Source organism: Cylas formicarius, unplaced genomic scaffold (assembly GCF_029955315.1).
Source record: "Cylas formicarius isolate icCylForm1 unplaced genomic scaffold, icCylForm1.1 PGA_scaffold_12__32_contigs__length_19106922, whole genome shotgun sequence".
NCBI lineage: Eukaryota > Metazoa > Arthropoda > Insecta > Coleoptera > Brentidae > Cylas > Cylas formicarius.
The window spans coordinates 9,599,876-9,624,238 of NW_026844225.1; the positions used below are offsets into that span (position 1 = coordinate 9,599,876).

At 32.1% G+C, this 24,363-nt stretch overlaps 1 protein-coding gene across 4 annotated transcripts in view; it reads right to left on the reverse strand.

Moving 5' to 3' along the window:
* Window positions 1-24,363, reverse strand: part of LOC132708700 (plexin-A4) — a 315,847-nt gene that overhangs the window by 251,648 nt on the left and 39,836 nt on the right. For 2 of the 4 annotated variants that reach the window (XM_060681215.1, XM_060681214.1), the window contains exon 2: window positions 546-1,701. In XM_060681215.1, coding sequence (XP_060537198.1) covers window positions 546-1,658 — 1,113 coding nt within the window. In that variant the 5' untranslated portion in view covers window positions 1,659-1,701. Of the gene's footprint in view, window positions 1-545; window positions 1,702-1,897; window positions 1,918-6,696; window positions 6,831-24,363 lie in introns of those variants that run through there. The other 2 variants (XM_060681217.1, XM_060681218.1) reach the window with 2 other exon arrangements.

The window sequence follows — 24,363 nt, forward strand, 5'->3', positions numbered from 1 at the left end:
AGAATTGCTTATGAGTAAATTGGACATCACAAATCACAATAATTTATTATAAAACACATATTATTATTACATAATGATAGATAACACTCTAAAATTTGACTAGTCAATTAAGAAGTGGCCAATTGACAAGACCCAACACTAGTGAAGACGCTAGAGATGTGGCAAATAGAAAATTTTATTTCATTATTAAGAATCTTGGAAAAATTATGAATTAGTAAGACCTAATTTGCTTGCTTCGAGTTTTTGATACGTTTTGCTCGATGTTTGGCTTGAGTAGAAGCATGACAATAGCTCTAGAATACTCCTATATAAGAAAAAAAAAAGGATAACCATTTAAATTTCGACTTGGTGCAAAATTTGTTGTGGAAATCTAATATTACTCCCAGATATTTCTGCTTTATATCGCATTATTATATTTCCTCGTAATTCCCCACATTTGCTTCGTATTTCCTCATAGGAAGGTAAGTAATGTTATAGAGAGACCCCACATGACAAGGTCGGTAGCCATGACCATTCGGTCATTTCGAATAAATAAAAGAGTTTACCGTTTGAACGCAGGCGTGGCTAGGAGAGATGAAGTCTAGACCGCGTTGCCCTTTGCCGCTGAAGCAGTGCTTGATGTTCTGCATGAACTTCCTCCTGATGGATTTCAACGAATAGACGCACAGTGCTGACAAGTCAGACGGTTTGTTCGCGGTCACAGGATCACTCTCACTGAACACCGCGAATAAAACGTCATCCTGTGCCGTTATGCCCAAATCCGACGCCAAATCTGAACCGGCTTTGCCGACGTAAGCTGACTGAGCTAAATTGTATTTTCTCCCTTCGCTGATACAATCGATTGGTATTTCGGTGTACGAGTAATAATTCTCGTCGACGTGACACACTCGCACCAGTTTACTGATATAATGACTAGACGACGTGTGTTTCATTTGAGTAGTTAAGAAGTAACTAAAGCCTTCCGATGCGAAACCGTATACGTACGTTATAGGATAACGTTCTCTAGCTAAAGAATTGACGAACATCCTAGTTCCTGTGGTAACAGCCGTTTGGGCGATGGCGAACATTTTGTCTTTGTCTAAAGAACGCGAACTCACTGCCGGTACTTCTGAGCGATAAGGAGAACCCAGCGTGAACGTCACACCGACGTACATTACTTGGGAAACTGGTGGATTCGGTGGACCCGGTGCTATAAAAGCCACCGTCGATGCGGTGGCGTTATTTGCGACCACCGCTTCTCTTACCTCCAAGGTACCGTCTGAGATGTTGTGCAGATTTCGTACAGTGCAAATGCCTTGGAATAAACTTCCACACGCAATCAATCTCGTTGTAGTGTAATCGATTACCAACGCCTTATTAACGTTATCCGTAAGTTTCTTATTTAACATGTTATTGCACTCCAGTACCGAACAATCTTCGGAATCCATCCTGGGTCCGGTTTCTTCGGACACCACGAGCTCCAAATCGGGCGACAACTGATATAATCGGTTTACGGCTCCGATGTAAACTCTACCAGTGTTTTTGTCGACCACCAAATGGTTGAAGGCTTGTACTTTTGAGTCGGCAAAGGTTCGAATTATGGGTGTCGGTGGACCGGCAACAACCATCGTCGCGAAGGCTGCCACCAAGAATGGTAAAAATAGCCTTGACCGCTTCATAGCGGGGCCAATTCTGGGGTTTCAGTCTCACGTCATTTGGCCACTGTAACAAAAGAAATTATATGATATTATTAAAGCAAAAAATATCTATAAACAGAATAGAATAGTATTTATTAACCCTTATACGAGCAAAGTTTTTACAATAGAACAATAGGTGGAAATAAGAACCAATTTCTATTATCTATGATGATTCTAGATAGTCTTTTGCCAAAACTAATCACTATAACTATCCAACTTACATTATCTATGACGATTAGGAACACTCTTTTGCCGAGACTAATTACTCTGTTATCTGTGATTAGATCTGATTCTTCTCATTTGTCACAATTAATAAATTTGCAATGCCTATGGAAATTAGGGCCACTCTTATCGCGAAACTAATAAATGTCTATTATCTATGACGATTAGAAATGCTCTTTTGTCCTCTATTATCTGTGATTAGGCATTTTTCTTCTCTTTTATTTGCCACAAGAATTATGACAACTAAAAGATGAGATGGTGTGAACAAAAGTTTCTTACAGAAGAGTAAGCTTCTATAATTAGAAAAACAATAATATTTTTGGACACGCTTTAATCAAAACCAACGAATTTCGATTGTCGCCTAGATGAGATGAGTGAAACAGAAGTGCAACAGAACAAAAATGGAGGCTGCACAATTAAAATGAGGAATGACCGATAGAAAGAAACTTTTTCAAATTTTTTCGCCAAAATGATTGAATTGTTATTACCAACTTATTATTTTTTGGAATAGTTAACTCATTCTCATTATCTGTTACGATTAGGGGCACTCATGTGCCAAAACTAAGCACTCTATTGTCTGTAAAGGTCGTCTCTTTTGCAATAAGTAAGCAAGGTTTATTATCTATGACGATTCTAGATACTCTTTTGCCAAAACTAATCACTCTGTTTCCTGTGTCAAGTTATTTGACCAATTTACATTATCTATGAGGAAACCAATAAATTTCTATTACCTATGACTATTGGAAATACTCTTTTGTCCTCCATTACCTGTGATTAGGCATTTTTCTTCTCTTATCTATATATTATCTATGGCAAATAAAGGATGAGGTGGTGTGAACAAAAGAAGCTTCTTAGAGAAGAGTAAGCTTAGGGATATCGATATGGAAATTGACAGAGTAAGTCATTTATAATGAACGTTTACAAGAAGCAAATTTGAACCAAACAACGTGCAACTTTTGGTAGTGAAGCACCATCAGAGAAGATCTGTTTACAATCGGGTTTGCAAAAATACGGCTAGTTCATCAGTGATGAACATCAATGCTGTGAGCAACATGATAAAGAACATCGGCATGTGACTTACAGGCAGCTAGAAGCGTGGAATTAAAATCTCATTGCCCGTATTCATCCGATTTATCGCCTAATGACTTTTTCTTGGCCACTGTCAAACAAGAGATGCGCGGACAGCGATTTTCATCACCTCAAAAAGCTGTTGAGGACTTCCAAAATCATGTTTCTACGATATCAGCTTCAAAGTGGAAAATATTTCCAGAAATGCGAACTTGATAGTTTCTGTTTTACTTTTTGTAAAACGCAAACCTTTCCACATAGCATTGCATGCAAAGATAAGAGATACATAAAAAATTAGGCAGTAGAATATTTTATAAAAATTTCTTAAATGTCTTTTGTGATGTTAAGTCCTTTGTACTTATTTATAAGTACATTATAAATACTCAAATCATATCATTGGTACATTCTGAACTCGGTATTATCAAGCGAGCTCCCCTCGTATCATAAGAGATACATCGAAAATGAATGTTCAAGTAGAATATTTTCTAAAAATTTCTTAAATGTCTTTTGTGATATTAAGTCATTTGTACTTATTTATGAGTAGATTATAAAGACTCAAATTCATATTAACGCAAGCACTTGTATAGTGATTGGCGTTAATATATAGACACGAATGCCTTTCAACATTTTGTTGTTTTGTTTTGCAAATTCAATAAAATATTCATTATTCTTTTTACATTTGACTGTAATTTTTCTTGATTCACAATACCTATAATCTCTATAATAATAAATGGCTCAAAATGCACGCAACTTTCATTTTAAATACATTTTTCAAAGACATGAAAACCAGTTTATACTATATTATACACAAGACTTTACCATATCTTTTAGTATTTTGCTTAATATTGTCACCAGAAAAACTCGAGAACTTGGACTATAAATTATTGCATTTAAATTTCGCATTAATATTTGCTGTAGAAAAAAAATCCCAACTAGGAGCAGCAAAAAATAGCTTTTAGTTTTTTCACACGTCGTTTTATGTTTCTCAGAAATTAAAAAAGATTTTTTTTAGTATTCAGTACAGTACATTGATGAAATTTTAAACATGTTTGTAAAATTGAAAAAGGAACAACAAAAATTTAGAGGTATTATATTTCAGAAATTTTCATTAACAAAAGTTTTTCCCATGTGTGAAATGTTTACCGCAATGTTTTATAACTCAACGAACATATTCGTAAGTTTCAAAACACGTATTTCTCGAAACGGTTATTCGACAAGAGACAAGAAATGTAATTTCTCATTCAGTCTGCATTTATAATACTCTAGGGCACATTTCTGCATCACGTAAATAATTCGTAGCAAAACTTTCATCTTTTAATTCTGTTCCTATCTGGGTATTTTATCTCCAAAGGCCCGTGTAAAACATCATCATGATATAAGAGAGGCTAACTTGGTTTAAAGTTTTTTAACCAAAAAGCATCTGTATACTCACGGATACAAAAATTTTTGATGGTTTATGTGCTTTCTGGAAACAAGTTTCCAATTTTATTGCGAAATCTGTAAACGGCCGCGAAAATTTATTGGTTAAAAATAAAGAATGGAATCAACTGAATGCCATTAGTATAGAAGACAGATTTCTGAAAAAATGAAAGTAAAATAATTCATTGACAAAGGCCAATAAATCTCATTATTTTAAAATAATGAATATTAAATATACCATTTTGGTCACAGGGTTGTGAGAGAAATGCCAAAACCAATACCAAAAGAAAAATCAAATAATACGTTCCTGTCGTATTATGTGGCTAATTGATTTGTCATTTTGTGACATTTAAACCGACAAGAAAACTATTACCTCGCAAATTAATAATAACCAATTAAGAAACTGTATAAATTATACCGTAAAAAGCAAGACAAGATAATGAATAGTAAATCATCACATCAATCGTCATTTTGTGACAAGAGAAAACTTAACGTCACTCTTTCTGTCAAAAGGTTAACATGAGAACGTGAAAAACACTTATTGTTTAAACGATTAATTGTTATGACGTTTTGTCGAAATAATGAGTATTCATTGCGAAATTAGCAACCGAAGTAAATTAGTTAGATGTTTAATCTACGTTCAGTCGACTTTCACTAACAGAAACTGTAAAATAATATGAAAAACCGCAACCTACATCGATATCCGCCACAAAACAAATACAATCATGTACAGGGTGTTTAACTAATAATAAAATTACTGAGACATAACGGGATAGGTTATTTTTGTGACTGATGCGGCGGTCTAGTCACTTCTACTTTTCATTCTCCTCCGATGTTTTAAAAGTAAATGTAAAAATTTACACCGATTACCATGTGGGGGATCGAGCATATCTGTTTTGTGTCCCAAGCAAGCGATAAGCAACGCTATTGAAAGAGATCACCGGTAAAATATCAAATTGCGTCATACATATGGATTTGTCAGGTTTCTCAGATAAGTGGTTATTTAAGGCACAGACGATGTGGATAAGAAGTAGTTCTACAATTTGCGAGGTATTTTGACATTAATTAACGCACCCATTACAATCTCTATATTTTTTAAAGAGATCGATGGAATTCAGAATTTTAGGTTACGCATTACTATAGACGTAAAGTATGTTCATAGATATAAGAAAGTGACTAACTGATACGAATTAAGGAAAGACCCGGGCAAGCTGTAAGAATGAAATATGGCCGAACAGGTCCGTACTTTGCTTAGAATTTAATTATTTGGGGTTTTGTTAGGAAAGATACTAAACAATATTTATTTATTTATGTATGTATTTAAATCTAAAATAAAATTACAAACTATTTTTATTACCTACTTAAATTACTTAAAATTATTGCCATAATATATCAGTATCACTATCGTTATCATCGCCTGTTCTAATTATTATTTTTTTCTATATTATTTGCAATATACGATTGTTCTGCTTTATCTGAATGCTGAATCTTTAATATTTTTCGCAGACAGGGAATCCAACCCTCTTTAGAGACAGCATGCAAAATAGTTATTCTTTTACCTCTTTTTGATTGCGCGTTTGTTTTACACTTATCAGTTGAGTCATAGTATCATAAGTGTCGAACCAAGTTTCACCCAAATAAATAATTGACCTTTGTTGTTCTCTGTAAAACCTAACCAATTATTATTAAAAATATTTTTTTTAAATCATAAATGAAAGCTCTTTATCCAATTGTACTTTTTTTTCTAAATATTGATATATGGACTATTGTTTATAAAAAATTTAAATGGAGCTAAAACTTCTTTTTAGTTAATAAATGTCATTTGTTAAGATAAAAACGGTAAGTTAATGATAAATACAAAAAAAAACATCATTAAGGAATTTTCTTTTTTTGTTAAGATAAAAAAGTAATTATAAACAAAGTTAATTAAATTTATTTAAACTTTTATCACACTATCTTATTTGATGGGTATACAAGAAAGAAAAAATCTTATAGCAATTATTTAAATCTATTTTTTAAAGGAAGTCCCAGAAAAAGTTGTTAATTAACAATGGTCTATTTTATTGGAAAATTAATTTTAATAAAAAATTCCAACGGGAATTAGTTTTCTAAAACCTCTTTTTAGTAAATTTGCGAACATTAAAAAAAAAAAAGATTTATATGCATTTCCCAGCCCAGTCTCTTCCATGGAAACCAGTTTTGGTGCACCGCTGACGTAAATATCGAATTTACTCGTTTGGAAGGTAGATATTATAGAGATATAAATTATCGCGTACAAATTCAAATTTTAGACGAACTGCAATAAACTAACCCAAGTTACAAATCGAACCACCACCACAGGAAACCTTTATTTACGAAAAAAAACACAACCACACTCAACACACACAACAAAATTGTTAATGGAGTCGAAGTCCAACACCACGAAAAGGGCTATTAACCACGGTGGATTAGTATCCGATATCACGCGAGACAAAATTTATCGGTGTGAGAAGATTTTTTTCCTTCCTACGATTTAATAATAAAACGGCAATACGAGCCGTATGTTATTTATCGAAATCTAATAATATTATGCATCATTAGGCAATCGCATTCAAACGATATGCAGTGAAAACTCGACTAAAAACAACTTTTCAAACGAACGAAAAAATATCCCAAGGTCTCCAATTATTATCTCATTAAATGATTGTACACCGCACTTGATTCCGACATATTTACTCCTAAATAATGGAGTTTATTACCACCCAGCGCCTGTAATTTTCTCTTCTCTAACTAACCAATTACATCTCACTGTTTCTTCGTGTACTGACAATATAAGAACGTGGGTTGAAAGGGTAGGCGTCAAAAATCGTGTCAGGAATGATAAGCACTTCAATGATATCACAACGTTTAAAATATTATCCGTTGTCGCTAATTACACGGTCAACAATATAAAGATACGGCAGGTTCATGGAAATAATAATATCTTATCGTAATTTGAACACGAAGGCGGTTTACAAAAACAATCTCTCCCCAAGGCAAAGTTCAAATTTCGAATAAAAAAATTACAAATAAATTACAATCAATATCATGAAAAAATTATTCATCTGATTCTTAAAAATCAAATGTTTTTGCATTTTTATCAAGACACGTGAAAATTAAAAAAAATAGTAAAATTATATGTAATATTCAAGCCGTTAACTCTCAGTATTCTAATTAATTATCAGTAGTAATACTGGTCTGAGTGCTTCTAGAATAGGTAAGGATATATGCAAGCATAATATATTTTCTACAATGTTTGACGGTCCTCTTTATGGATATAAAATATATAAAATAAGTTTTGGTTAGTTTTTGACAGTTGCTTTATGCAGTTGCTTATGCACGTTTTTTTTTTTCGCATATGCATACAAACAAAACATCTAAGAATAAAGGAGATAAATCTGAATTTTCGTGTAATCTTTAGAGTTTAATGTTCACATTTATAGACATATTCGAAACAAAAACATTGTGCATATTGTGGTAAATTCAAAACTGTCCCTACCATAAAAAAATATTTATTAAATCGTCAATCACATGAAAATCCTATTGATTTGGCAAGTTGTGCTACAGTGCTAAGAAGGATATATATTTATTTTTATTTACATAACAAATTATTGCTTGCATATTTTAATCTAAACGTGATTGCTTAAATATCTTTTTTTTGCAGAAAACGCTGCTACAAAATTAATATTGGGTATTTATTTTCTTTTAAACATGGAAATAATACATTATTTTGTAAAACATCATCCTGATGTCCAAAAAATTCAATTCATCGAAACAGATTTGATTAATAATTTAACAAAAAAGAACTATAAGTATGTTAGAATTATGTGCTATTATATGGCCACTAAACGTACGTTCATAAACACCAAATTTATTATAACAATGTTAAAAAATCGGGATTATGTTTTTTCTTTCTTTATATGATCAGCATTTCTTTTAAAAATGTTTCTTTGTTGACTCTTATTATTATTATTATTATTATTATTATTATTATTATTATTATTATTATTATTATATAATTATTATAGTAAAATAATATATGATAATATATTATATAATTATATATATTATATATATTATTATCATTATACTATATACATTATATTATATAATATATAATATAATTATAATAACAATAATTATTATTATTACTATTACTGTAACTATTATAACTACTATGCTTTTTTTTCTTTTAAATTCGTTTAGTAAAAATTCGACTTTTCTTTCAGGTTTAAATTTATTAAATTAAAATTTTACAAAATATAAGCAATATATTATAAAAAAAATATTCTGTCAGATATTTCACCAAGCACAGAAGAAACAAATAGGTATATATTTACTTTTTTATTGACAGAAAGTCATTCATGTGCAGGAAAAATAGAAAATGCTTCAAGAGGGAAGCAGTATATGGTTGCCATTTTCTCAATAAGCAGAACCTTTTTGTCGTATAATAAAAAATAAATCTTTCTTTCCTCTCGGACATATATTGTTGTAAATTTCATTTTAAAATTTAAAAAGTATCAACACAAATTTTGTTCAATATTAACATATAACTTTAAAGTATCATATTAAATCATGCTTCTTTTTTATAAAACTATTGTGAATGGGTTGCGTCTAACTGGTACAATAAATAATTCACTTACAGCATTGTCATTTTCCATAATAATCGTTAGAGTGTACGACGGACTTATTTTTTTACAAAAAGTGACAGAACAATTTCGGAAACCAAACCGATTGAAAAATATACACCATTGTTATTGGGAAATCAAACGGAATTAATTTATTTAAATATATCGCAATTCTATTGAATAACCTGTCGAGTTCTATTTCATATGTGATTAGTCACCGACTAGTTCTAACTTTGGTAAAATAGTTTGTACGGCTTTAAAACCGATACGGACCAATTTCTAACATAATTACCGTAAGCCGGGAACTTGCGCTTCAGGCGAATATACCTCATACACATTAGAAACTATTTTGGAAAATAAACTTTTCCCTTAAACAATAGAACTTAATTTGATACGTCGCGGAATAGATATGCGCTTCGTATAGTGAAATTTCATACTTCACCAGATTTTTTCCGAACCAGTAATCGTTAGTTAAATCAAAAAAGCTTTTGCTTATGTGGCCCAGTTTCTGCTTCGGTCCGTCGATGATATAAGTAATGCACACCAACTAGGCGCTAACACTACTTTAAAGATTGTTTAATGGTTTGGAAATGACCGATTATTCGTCATGTCACTTAACTCGGTCACTCAAATTGGTCGATAAAACCATTCCAACGAGAAAAGACAAAAAAATTATTTAAAAACGTTACCCAAATCACCCAGAAAATCGTCATTGAAGGATTTAAGCGGCAAATCTATTATTCAGATCTATCCCGTTTCAACATTATTATGATTACGATAGCAATATGCGTATGGTCTGCTCATAGATATAAGAAAGTGACTAATGGGGTTTGAATAGGATTATCCAAGGGTGGTCTTTAACATACAATGCAACAAGATTATTACCTAAAGTTTCGGAATTTAAATTCAGGTAAAATTGTGATCCGTAATAGAAAATAATTTTATACCCACCTGTGTTTAATATTCTTTGGTTTGGTATACTACTTAGTTTAAGTTTATTAGTAATCATTCTTATTTCGTGTGTAATACAACGTGTGTTGAATCGTGTGCGAATTATGCAAAATATGTGCGAGTCTAGTTTATCTCAGGAGATGCACCCGCCCAAATGTAGAAAACAATATTCTATTGAGACTAAGGAAGTTATAAACAATGTTTATTTGACTCTCATTGAACGTGGTACCAGCAAGCAAGCATCTTTAGAAGAAACGGCCACATTGCCGAAAATTCCAACATCAACTGTATGAAAAATTGAGAATAATCCTATTTCAGCAAGGAAAAAAAAAGCGATGCCGACATTTTCTCGAGTGATCAAGATATAGTACGGCGTAAAATCTACCAGTTATACGAGGAACAAAGCGTGCCTACATTAGATATCTTAATTAGGAGGCTTGAAAAAGATGAAACCGGTGTTAATGCCACATTTCTATGGAAGTGTATTCAACACATGGGGATTTTAGAATTTTTTAGAATTCGGAAATGGCGACTGGAATATCTAGAAAAAAATAGGATTTACAGAGAACAACAAAGAACAATTATTTACTTGGATGAAACCTGGTTCGACACTTATGATACCCCGAAAAAGGGTTGGATTGACTCAACTGACAAGTGTAAAACAAACGCGCCATCAAAAAGGGGTAAAAGAATAACTATTTTGCATGCCGGCTCTAAAATATTAAAGATTCTTCTCTGGATTACTATGAAGACACCACCGCTGATTTATTTGAAAGTTGGTTTAAAAACAAACTAGTTCCAAACATTCCTCCTAATGGAGTAATTGTAATGGACAATGCAAGTTATCATAGTATACAGTTGACTAAAACCCCTTCCTCATGTGACCCAAAAGCAACAATCCAAAACTACAGGTATAATAACGACATTTATTTTCACGAAGATTATACCAAAAAGCAATTTATTGAGATTCTACAAAGCTTGGACCTGCAAAAGGAATAGTCTGTGATAATTACGCAAAAAATCTAGGGCATGCAGTTTTAAGGCTCCCCACCTTACCACTGTATATTTAATCCCATTGAACATGTGTGCCACCAACTGAAATCTGCCATTCGTTGTAGCAATATTTTTCCCAGTGTTAACTCCAATGTAATCAAACTTGTAGAAACCGAAGTTTTTAACATCCCCCCACAAAGTTGGGCAAATTATGCTAAACACATAGAAAAAGCAGAACAATCGTATATCCATATTGCAAATAATATAGAACAAATAATAATTAGAACAGGCGATGATAGCGATAGTGATACTGATATATTATGTGAATGATTTTAATTAATTTAAGTAGGTAATAAAAATAATTTGTAATTTTATTTTAGATTTAAACATAAATACATTCATAAATAAATAAATATTGTTTAGTATCTTTCCTAACAAAACCACAAATAATTAAATTCTAAGCAAACTGCGGACCTGTTCGGCCATATTTCATTCTTACAGCTTGCCCGGGTCTTTCCTTAATTCGAATCAGTTAGTCACTCTCTTTATATCTATGAACAGACTTTATATAAAATCGTATCCCGTTTCTTTCATCTTAACAATAATAGCTATGAAACAAGCCCGTAACCAGCATTGCCAATTGGTTATTCAACGAAAGAAGAAGAATGCAGCAAACTGCATTGAACATAACCTAACATAGATGAGGAGAGACGGAGATTATTGCACATGCCGGACGTTTGCTAGGTAAGAATCGGTTGAAAAATTCTGTCGCTTGAAAAAAATTTGTTTAGTATATCTCTTAATCGAATCGTTAGAGGCGTAGTGAATATAGTTTTGTGAATTGGTGCTTGATTTATGCAGATGCCTATGAATTTGTATGGTTCATTGGTCGGTTTTCGTATGTCTCACATTGACGCTGGTATTCAGGCCAGATGGGATCGGATATCCCGTATAAGATAATGGTAGTCGTGACCATTAGAAGTAAAATTAGTAGTAACATACCGTAGATAACTTACGTCCTAGTTGAGTTTCATTTCTTTCGTTTTTTGTTCAGTTTACCACAAAATCTACAAAATTACTCAAGAAATTTTCAAAACTGTCAACTAGTAGCGAAAATAAATGCAAAAATGTGATTGCTAAGTTAACAATCAGAACTAACTATGCATTATTGATATTTGAGATTGTTAAATTTGGTGAAACAGAATGCACATTGTTAGCCTTGATTGGTACTTGGCAAATCTCTTTAAGTCATCAATAACCATGTTTGTTAATAGAAACAGAATAGGTATGATTATTTCCACAACAACAGCGATTGGCGGTATATTAGAACATGTGTTTTGGATAGTAGATATTAAGTCCAAAAGGGTTTTAATGTAATTTTAAAACTCTTTGGTTATTATGCTAACTAACTAGCTAATTTGCAAACCAACTAAGTACGTTATTATTTTGCTTAGAAACTACATGATTAATAGAATGCAAACTATCAACTTGCATTGCTTGATGTACAGATTTGTCATTATTGGTTTTATATTAAGTACATTTTTAGATAGTCCTTATGCTCCTCAAGTAGATTATACCAAAGCAAAGAGGTATTTATGTTATTTATTATAATGTTTTTGCTAAGAAACGTTTGTTCTCAAAACTAATAAAGTAAATTGTTCTTAAAAAATCCTAAGTTTAGAAATATGAACCAATCACCAACAACGAATTTGTTTTTATAATTTATACTGGGCAGTTTGAAAACTAATTGAGTAACTATATGAACAGCCTAATATTAACTTGAACTAAAATGAATGTGAACTAACTAATTAGTATCCAAAACTAAGTAAAACTAACTAGCAATAGCCTAAATAGCAAATATAATCATAACCTTGACAATTGCTATTTTGTAGGAATTGACTGATTGCTATAAAATAACAGAATCTTTAATTAGTTTGAAAAAAACTAAGCTCAACAGAACAGACAATCTTGGCACCAATTCATTGAGCTCATAAAAGGAACGGAAAGACTTGTATCATTAAGTAATCCTTAAACAACAAACACTTCAACTTCAATAGCAAAATAAGCCCGAATTTCCTATATAAAAAATGTCGAGAAATGCTTAATTTTCTCAACAAGAAGTTAAAAAAAAAACAATTTTTATCATATTTTTCATATCACACTAGATATATGTATAAAACTGAAAACACGTTTTTGAACAATTAGTTACATTTTTTGGTATAAAGGTTTTTTCAATTATTTATTAATAAATGCAGTTTTATAAAGCACTTGTCCTGACTTTAGTATTGACATTATCCAAGTGAAAATAGCACCCCACTGTTTTTTCCAAAATAAAACAAACAAAATTATTTTCAGGTATGGCCAAATCGCAGAACGATCTAAACTAATTAAAGTTGTGTACGCACTCCACTCGTTGAAATTTTTAATAACCGATACATTTTCATTATAGCTCGAAATATGTATATTGAATTTTATATAAACTGAGGTATTTATTATCTAGAGTGAAAAATGATTCAAATTGAATTAAATACACACGAAAAAAAAATAAAAGCTCTTTCGGATTGATTATGCAGGTGAAGCTTTCGCGTTTATTATACACAGTTGCAAGATAAAGTCGACTGAACGAACAGTAAACAAATACTCATAAACATGATTATAATTTTGGGTATGACTATTCGAGCGGTTATAACTACAAAGATGTTAATTGGAATGTTTCCCAATTGACGTTAAATGGTGTAACAAATTAGAAAGAGGAGGCATTAGAAAATAATTTGTGCATTCGAAAAGAGCATTGATGGAAGATTAAAATAATTACAATTATCACTAATATCAATCTATCAACCTGTCAATTTTATTGGTATTTATATTTTTAATAACCTATTATATATTTTAATTGACAAACTAAACTATTTTGCCCAATATTATGTTAATTCCATTTGAGACGCTCTTAATAATATTTCGTTCTGAATCACAATTTAATTATAACATAATAATGGGCATAATCCTGATATATACGTCAACTTTTATTAAATTCGATAAATTTACGTTACAAATTATATCCATTTGTTGCTATCCATTATTGTAATTCTAGATATTATTGTGGTATAATTAGAGAATCACATTAATCTATAAAGTTTATCATTATAAAATATGTGTTTAATTCGTTAACGAATATGTTGTTTCGAAAACAATGCACACCCGGAGGAGGAGCTTAAATTGTTAAAAAAATTAACGGTTCTAACAACAATGTCACAGTAGCAAAATACCGGTTTTTAGTAACAAGATTTATATTATACAAGGCGTTTCGCCGGAAGTTTCACCGTTTTGATTGTGAATGTTATTGCAAAATCGTTTAAGAGAAAATTTCATAAATTGGTCTACACTTAAATCACCGACGGAAAATTGCCCGGTTATTGATTGCAATTTTTATTGCGATTAGACGCATGTTTCCCATTTTTCCGATTTTTAAAATTAAACAAAATTGCAAGATGCTAAAATAACGTTATTAAGGCTATCATTATTTTGCGATAGACGATGGAGTGGGTATTCATTTTTTTACGCAATAATCGCATGATGGTTTAAAAAGATGAAAGGTACTGGTGTTGTGTATCGGCTCGTAACACGTAATAGCTTGAGTTCTGCTCTGCTCTTTTGCTCTTTTATACAGCCTTATTTACAGGGTGTTCCAAAATTCAATATGGCAATTAATAACAAGAGTTTCTAAAAAAAAATCTAACTCTAAATTTTGATTTAAATGCCTCAGATCTGTAAAGAAAAAAATGTAAAACTTTAACACTCTGTACACCGTACCCATACGAGATACGAAAAAAAGTTTGGCACAAAAGTTTCTTGGACTCTCCTGAAGATTTAAAATATTATAATTTTGTTGATACAGGGTGTCCCAAAAGTGTCCCTTTCACATTAACTTTGTTATTTTAAATGGAACACCATGCATATTTCGACATTTTTGCAATCCATGGTTAAAATAAAGGTCACTTTCTTAAGTAATTCAAATGAAATTGCAACGAAAATTTAACCACAGACTAAAGACTACTCAATCCGTTTGACAGATGCGCCTCAGCTTATACAAGGTGTCCCAAATAGATGGTGCCGTTTTGGCGAATACAATTAACAATATCTCAAGATTTTCAAGTGGAACACAGTATATTTTTATTCAGATATCAATTCTAGGACAAAAAATAAGGTAAGTTTGTAATTTATCTTATATTTAAATTTTACTTACTTTTTGAGATATTCGAGGTTTAAGATAATACCCGTATAAATTCATTAGGTCACTTGTTGGCAATATTAGGTAGGTATATATATATATATATATATATATATATATATATATATATATATATATATATATATATATATATATATATATATATATATATATATATATATATATATATATATATATATATATATATATATATATATATATATATATATATATATATATATATATATATATATATATATATATATATATATATATATATATATATATATATATATATATATATATATATATATATATATATATATATATATATATATATATATATATATATAATAAATATTTAAAAATGTAGTTGACTATCTACACTATCTGACTATTTTAGACGCATTAATGTATAAACAAACTTTGACATTTCTGTTAGTTTTTGTTGTTTTTTATTTTCTATTTAAAAAGTGTAGTTTCTATTTAAAAAGTAGTATCATGTCTTTGCTATTAAAGAAATACTTATTATTGCCAACAAGTGACCAAATGTCGGCAACTTTAAATTCAACAAGAATTTATACGGCTGTTATTTAAACCTCGAATATCTCAAAAAATAAGTAAAATTTAAATATAAAATAAATTAAACTTACCTTATTTTTGTTCTAAAATTGATATCTGAATTTGAAAATCTTAAGATTTTGTTTATTGAATTGGCCAAACCGTACCACCTATTTGGGACACCCTGTACAGGCTGAGGCGCATCTGTCAAACTGATAGAGTAGTGCATCACCTCCTTAGTCTGTGGTTAAATTTTCGTTGCAATATCTGAATCATTAGCGTAACAACACAATTTTATATGGGGCAATCAAAATATGGAAAAAAACACAAAATCTCAATTTCTGCCATTTCTACCATGCAAAATTCTAATAGCAATTGCCGAAATATACAGGGTGTTCTATTAAAATTACAAAGTTGATGTCGCAGCGGACATTTTCGGGACACCCTGTATAAACAAAATTATAATATTTTAAATCTTCAGGGGAACCCAGGTAACTTTTTTAATAATTTTTTTTTCGTATCTCTTATGGGTTTCGAGATCGTATAGTGGATCGTTTTATCTGGCACACGGTGTACTTAAAAGTGTAGTCACATTTGTGGACATCCTGCACACTACTTTCAAGGGAAATCGACATTACAATTTTGATTAATGATATCATACATGCGTACATTCTGAGGATGGGAACCAACATAAATCTGGCATCACCGGATAATTGCATGTTTAGCTACTATTTTATTAATTTTTATCCTTTCGCTGTTAACATTAAAGAACTATCCTGTGGCTGACGCAAAACTTAAAAAAATAATAAGAAAAAGGGTGTCGAAATCACATGGGACGTAATTGAAGATAGCAACTGCAACGTCGAAGTAAAAAAGGTGAAATCTTGACCAGGTAGGCTAACTAACCAGGAAGTGTTCAACGCATAATATAATAACCTTCAATAACAAAAGGCGTTAAAATTTTGTTAAACAGCCACATAGTTATAATAGGAAAAACAAAACTTATGAGGAATAGGATTACCGCAACGTATTGGGTTTTCAGCAATCCCGAGCATGATAATCAATAAAAACCATGCTCGTAAGTAAATAAGATAGTTTTTACTGCGCCTGCCTTCCTGGTTTCAATTCGATATAAATTGGTTGAGATATGGCGGATTAAAAGCCCGCCTTTACGAAACAAAAAATCTTGGAAACGGCATCGAGAGTCAGAGGACAAAAGTCAACGAGCGTGGTCTCACAGGACCAGCTTCGAGAAAGCGAACTGATAATGGCCACAGTATTGTAACGAAAATATAATTCCAATTAGCTCGATCCCCTCTTATTGCTTTATCTGATTGGGTGGGTTTTAGAACAAAACTTCGTACAGTATACACTTAAAATGAGTTAACGGAAAATTATTTTCCTGTGCACTGCGAATTCTTTGTTTTTTTTTTTCTTTAATTTTAAGATATGAGAAGCTTACTTTTTTATTTATATTTCAAGATAAGTTGTGTATTTTGTTATTCAAAATTAACGATTTCATGAACAAACACAAGGTCACAATACAAGCCAAGGTCTCAAAAATTATTATTAGTACCAAGAGTTATACGAGAAGTGGAAAAAAAAGTAATATATACGAGGCTCACTTGAAAAGTTTCCTATCTAACAGCGTTTTTCTCCGTAAAATAATTGTTTACGAAGATGACCTCCTCATTTGACGAAAATCTTTGTCCTCTGAGCGCAGTTTTCAGATAAGGGAACAAAAAGAAGTCGCTAGATCTGTAATGATGCGTAGTATACTCCTGCATTGGTTTTCCCTTTTTGAAGACTGCCCAGAATTTCACTGTGGTAAATGACGGTGCAGAGTCCCCATACACTCCAACTCAACTTTAATTTGCGTAGGCCTATTGCGTTTCAAAAACAGACATTTTATAACAGCTCTACACTCAATTTTTTCCATTTTCACGAAAACACTCACATCGACTCACTCAAACGACTCTCAGCTAAAAACCGCAAGTCCAAAATGGTTTTAACTTTTAATAGCTTTTTAAGCTTTTAATAACCAGCGCCACCATCTTCAGGGCGAGATCGGAAACTTTTCAATTGACCCTCGTATGCCACATATTCAAGAGTAAAAAATATACAACAAACATTCCGCCATATAGGCACATACAAAAACGCCATTTTAAATTTAAACAAATTGGAATAGAAATTTAAAAAATGGAGGATATTAATCCTCATTGCAATGACAGGACCGTTTTTGGCTATGGTGATTTCTAATTTCTCCAGAAGATAAAGTAGAATACTGATATTGATATTACTTATGACCCGTGGACAAAAGATGAGTGGCGAAAGCTGAGCCACATAGAACCTTCTTCCCCGGTAAAAACATTAACTCAAATCTTGACAAATAATCCACAGGATCTTTTTTAATTATTTGATTAAAACTTGTGAAACAACTTATTAAGAGAACGAAGTAGATAAACCTTTGCTCCCTTTGAAAATGGGAATGGTTAATACCAGATAGAACCAGGGTCAAAGAAATTTGCTCATTTAAGGAATTGATAAACATGTTTTTCAATGAATTTATGTTATTTTATTCTTCTTAAAATTTCTTTGTTAGATCTTAACTCTTAGAAATAATAATAAATTTTCAGTCTTTGACTTGTGCAGTCTTTGTTCATAGAATTGTTTTATTTCATTCGTGCTGGATAATGAGGTGCACGAGTTATTTTCAATTACCTAACAGATCCATTGTTGAGACAATTGTTCGAAACGTCAATAGAATGTACATACCTCCACGAAACATCCTATGATGCGACCCGTATCGTCGTAGCCATATTTGCATTTCGCATTTCTGCCTGGGAGGCGTATTAAAACAAAGCCACGGCCAATAATCTGGCCATAAAAATTCGCAGTAGAGACAAAACATTACCAGAATCCAATAAACCTTCTCATTTTACTATTTTCATTTTCAAAGGTATTTTTGTAAACGCGGAAATAGCGTCCATCTGGTTTTGATTTATAATTTTCCTTTGTGGCTGATTATTACATTCAGTAACATTTTACCGATACGAGATGCATTTTAAACACGTTAAATGACTTGATTTTGTTCAATTTTATTTTCAAAACGAACCGGACTTTGAAAAGGTTTGGAAAAATTGTTACACTTAGTGAACGTTATATATATTAGGGGAAATAGTTCATAAGCGAAAATGGACTTATAAAGGCTTCCAGCAGATATATCTTTTTTATGTTTTGCTTCCATGCAACTCTAAAAGCAGCGTACACCTCTTCATTTTTCGACTGTCTAACAATTTAATTGCTGTTAGTACAATATAAACCACAAGCCTGCATTTTATACTACTATAGTCGGTACGATTTGAGTTGGCATATTCGTTCATAAAACCAAGAGTGCCTCAGTGTTTTACCTGCCATCACAATCATCAATTTCCCAGATGAATGACGTGTTACAACCTATTGCGTTGTTATTAAAATTTCTAAATATTTACCACAACTACTTTCAATAACATATAGGTGCTACAGTTCCTACGTCACACAGATTTAAAAATAAGAAGGTACAAATTTGCATTAAAAAAAATAGGCACGTGAGCAACGGCCGTATATGCGAATTTAAAACGAAAATTAATATTTCGCCGACAAACAATTAAATTGGCTAGCGAGCAGTTCTAATCTAAAGCGTTTCGAATACAAAAACGTCGTAAAAAGAAAAACGACTCTAACAAAATCATCTGGCCAACACAGTAGGACAATTTCTAAGAATTAAGGACCATTCCCATATATCCCGTTTTAAAAGTTTTCGGTAAGAGTTTTATTGCACTATAGGGCTACTTCTCTTCACTAATGATCCTACGTTGCCAACGTTTCCAGACTCGTAAAATTTTTGAGGTTTAATAAACCCGTTTATACGATTCATTAAGCCGTGTTTTGTTGTTTGCTAGGATTTAATCGCAGGTAATCGCTTCCGAATTTGAATTCCGCTAGAATGTGCTACCGCGTTTTGAGGTTTTCGCCTAGTTTGGCAACACCGGTTCCTTTTCGCTTACTGCCGTACGCCATTACGGCACTCAAGCGTAGAGGCCTGCATTTTGTAGTTGAATTGTTTTTTTATTGTGTTTCTGCGTTAAGGGCCCCCCTGATAGATCGGCCTTTATTGGGCCGTTCGGACGCCGTGACGTAAGACCGTTAGCAGTGAATTATCCCAAATTATTATCCCCATGCCAAACCTATATCGGAAAAATTTTATAACTATTATAACATGTTTTAAATTTATTTGTAAAATAGGTAATAAAAGATGTGTTCAAGGTTAGGGATATTGGATTAGTTTAATGAGGTATTTCTCTCTGTTTAGTGAATGATGAAAAGTTGAGTTTAAACAATCAGGTGATCGTCAGGGGGAATATGCAGCTTCCCGCTCTGTCTTGTACGCTTAGAATAACGACATACGATGACATTTCAAAAATGAAAAGAGAATTCTGTACTGGGCAAATAAACCCCTAAAAGATGTAAACTTGGAAATGTGTGCAATACTCCTTAATATACGTTTTTGAGCCAAAAGTACTTTATCGGCAATTACAGATGTATAGTATAGTATAAATTGATGTAGCACACTTTATATGTTAGTCCCCTCGATAACTGTGTAGTGAACGAACTTTCATCAGTCCATAAAATGATTTTCAAAAAATTATTATTCTCATTATATTTATTTAAATAATCCAAACAAAACTGGACCCTGCTTTGACATTGTTCTGCACTTAATTTTTGAGTATTACGAAATTGAAATGCATTTTATTTAAATTGTTTTAAAACTGTCTGGATTGATCCCCGAGAAATACCCGTCTCTTCATATACTCTAGTGATAGAGGAAATTGGATGTCCTTCATGCAATCCTAATATGTTTGCCTTATTTTCTTCCTTTAAAACATTATGATTCAAGCATGCCTTTTAAGCATTTAATACATTACCGTTTTCTGCAAATTTCTTTGCCAACCTTGGAACCTAAACATATTTTTGTTCGTCAGTCAGGGCACTGTTTGAAATTATATTAAAAATTATTTTTGTCGATTTTTCAAAAGCGAGTGGACTTGTTTTCGGAATAAGATATTCTATTAAACACATATATAGTATACAGGGTGTTCCATTAAAAAAAATGTAGGCTTACATGTCAGAAAATTGAAAGTCACTTGGAAAAGAACGTGGCTACAAACCCTACATTTTGTTTCTTTATTTACCTTGATATCTATAAAAACAAAAACGTTACAGCCAATTAAAATGTTATCAAGATAAATTGAACGCAGGGAACATAAAAGGCCGTGCTACAACGTTCAACAGATCGCTTCATAAGAAGTGTGGCTTTATTTTTTTTTAATGTAGTACATTAAAACACAGACTTTGACAAACATTTTTTTGTCTGAAGTTCTACCTTTAGGATGAATACAGAAAAAAAATCAAACAATTATAATAACAAAAAAGAAGCTTCAGTTGTGAAAAAAATACTCTACTGTCATTTCAAAGCTTTGTAACTTTTATTTCACAGGAACCCGGAACAATGTTTTTGCCCACGTCAACAGCAGACTATGTATTAAACCTACTTTTTTCAAAAATATTCCATTGTTTACAAGGATTCGATCGGATAGCGCATATTAAACTTCCGGATTTGCACAGAACCGAACGCATTCAATCAAAACTTCACCCCCGTCTACATTACAAAAATGCAAATTTTAATTCGCGAACTACAAAAAAACAAACAACGGATACAAGAAAATTTGACACCGGCAGGCATTTTTTACTGCCTACAGACGAGGCCACTTCATAAACAATGTATGAATTTTTCGTATCGCCCTTCTCAATTACATATAGCGAATTGATGTCCCATAAAACGCAAGTTTTAAAAATTTGAAGCTAAATTTTCCATTACTACGGCGATCAAAAAACGTGTTTGCATCAAACGATGGCGATAAAAATTTAATATAGGGCTTTCCAAATCGCCATTTTCGTCGTAAATAAACATAAAAACAAGTGCGGCCAATAAAGGGCAGTTTATCTTATTCTTAGTGATTTGAATGCACAAGTAATGAAGACTGGGAAAAATGTGTGCATGATGACAATTTGCAATCAATGCAAATAATAAACATTTCATTAATATGGTTTATGGCTAAGACATAACATAAATTTAAGACCTCCACATCCCGAAATAGAAGGACGAGTTCTTGTGAATGAAAGTAATGTGACAGATGCATTACTGCGTGGTTTATTGCATAGTAATAATAAGATAGAGATAATTGCGATATTAATTCCTTAACTCATATATGGAAAAATGTACAAGTGTGGTATTTAAAAAATAATGATAATTTAAAACCATATTTTTAAAATTATCTTTCAATCATTTAATATAGAACATACTCAGCACACATGGGAGAAGAAAAAAGTTATATATCTTAGAGTTCCAATTATAATAAAGAGTTTTTTATTTTATTAATCTGAAAATAGATGAATTGTAACAATTATCTACTATCTTCTTTAAAAAAAAAAGGTGAGTTGCCGGATTCTTCTGAGCAATGTATGCGTGATCCAGGGGGGATAAGATCTTGAAAAACATCATATTAAAGGTAATGAAAAATAACGTTTTGGATAACGCGCAAACATATAATATAAAGTGGATTATTTAAGCGTTACTTTACTCATGTTTCATTAAACAGCGTTTTTCTGGTGCATGCTAAGCGACATGGTGAGTTTTGCTAGCATTTTCAGCAAATTTGCATCGGGTTTCTCTTATTTTGTTCGTTGGGCATTTATATATATAATTTCTCTGACATAAATAGGAAGTGAATAAATATATAAAAATTTAAAAGCGATTAATTTCCTTCTAGCTTTGGACATTCGAGTGTCGCATATTGATGAAATTAGAAACAAAAAATACAAAATTTCTGCTGCTGATTAAATGTTTTCAATTTCAAGCGATCACAAATTGCAGAAAGGTGAATCAGTTGAGCTGTTGGTCATTCGTATAGATGATTCATTGAAGTGGGCAGATTATGTAACAAAATCAGGTAAACAAAAGCGCTTATTATGAACTTTACTCGCATGGACTCAAATTCTGGGGTAATTCCAAAAGCAATCTTTATCTTGCAGAACCCGTTTCATGAAAATTTTGACAGATCATAGCTTTCAATCGCTTATTGAAAAAACAGGCTCGTAACTCATAAATTCATAACTATCCAACTAGAAGATAGCAACTTGTACAAAACTTCTGGATTCCTCCTGCGTCTGTTTTTGCTGGCTCGTATTTTACTCTGTACCTGCTTAAATATTGTTTGACAGGTAGAGACCTGAGTCGCGGTTAAGTTTGTTAGGTTGTTTATAGATTTCTATAGACTCTCGGATTTTTTGTTGGTAGAAGAACTGATTACATGCAAGAATTTTAGTTTTATCGAATAAAATTTTATGTCCGGTTTCATGAGTGTGTTCGGCAACCGCTGCTGAGTTTATTTGTCTTAGTCGTAAGGCTCTTCCGTGTTCTTTGAGTCTAGTTGATGCTGTAAACTCCTGGCATCTCAAATGGAATTTTCTCCTTCACGGACCGAAAATATCTGGTTTTGACGCTATACTTCTTTAGAACTTTTAATATGTGGTCAGTGATGTTTTGCATGTAAGGAAGGACCACAGTGGCAAGTGTAGGATTGCTTTCGGTCTCATTGCTTTTGGAAGGTTGTGGTGAAGTGTATTTTTTGATGGAACGCTTAATATCTTTAATGTGGAAATTACTAGAAAGAAGAGCAGAGGTAAGGTGTTTTAACCCTGGGGTCAGTGACTCGGGCTGAGATAGTTTTACTTCTCTGTAAACAAGAGAGTTGATAACCGATGATTTTTGGGCCGGATGGTTATATGACCATGCATTAAGGTGTCGGTTTGTGTGCGTAGGTTTTCTGTAACCACAATGAGCCAATGATAGGTCTGATTTTCTATTGATAAGAATATCTAAGAATGGAAGGTTATTATTAGTTTCCAACTCAATGGTAAAACGTATGTTAGGGTGTATAGAGTTTAAATGACTAAGAAAATCTACTAGGGTTTCTTAACCATGAGAATTGCTTTGAGGGAATGTATTGCTATCGAAAAAAGCTAGTTCAGACATGTAAAAAGCTTTCTCAACGATTTTGGACAAAGATGGCAAAGTTAATTTGAGTTTGGAATTATTTTCCTGTGAAGCCGATAAGATTACGTCTACCATTTCATCAACAAAAATTGGGAAGAGATAGAGGCTACTAGAGATATATGTATAGGTGGAGTAATCGCCTTTGTAATTAAGTAGAGATCAGCAGCAGCAACTGCATTAGGGATTTCCTCATTTGCATTAATAAAACGTTTGGGATGTACAAACGACGATCGCGGTAATTAGAATTATTATAAAATTTACTTATTGTCGTAGGTGTGGCTTTCTCGGATGACTTCAAGAGATTTGCTCCAGCTTGAGTCACCTTCGGTGCTACAAAAAATCAAAATGAAGTACCGATATTGTCACAGATTTAATTAAAGCTTGAATGGATCGAACGCCATGGCCGATATGGGATTTAATATGCCGTAAATATGAACAAAATGA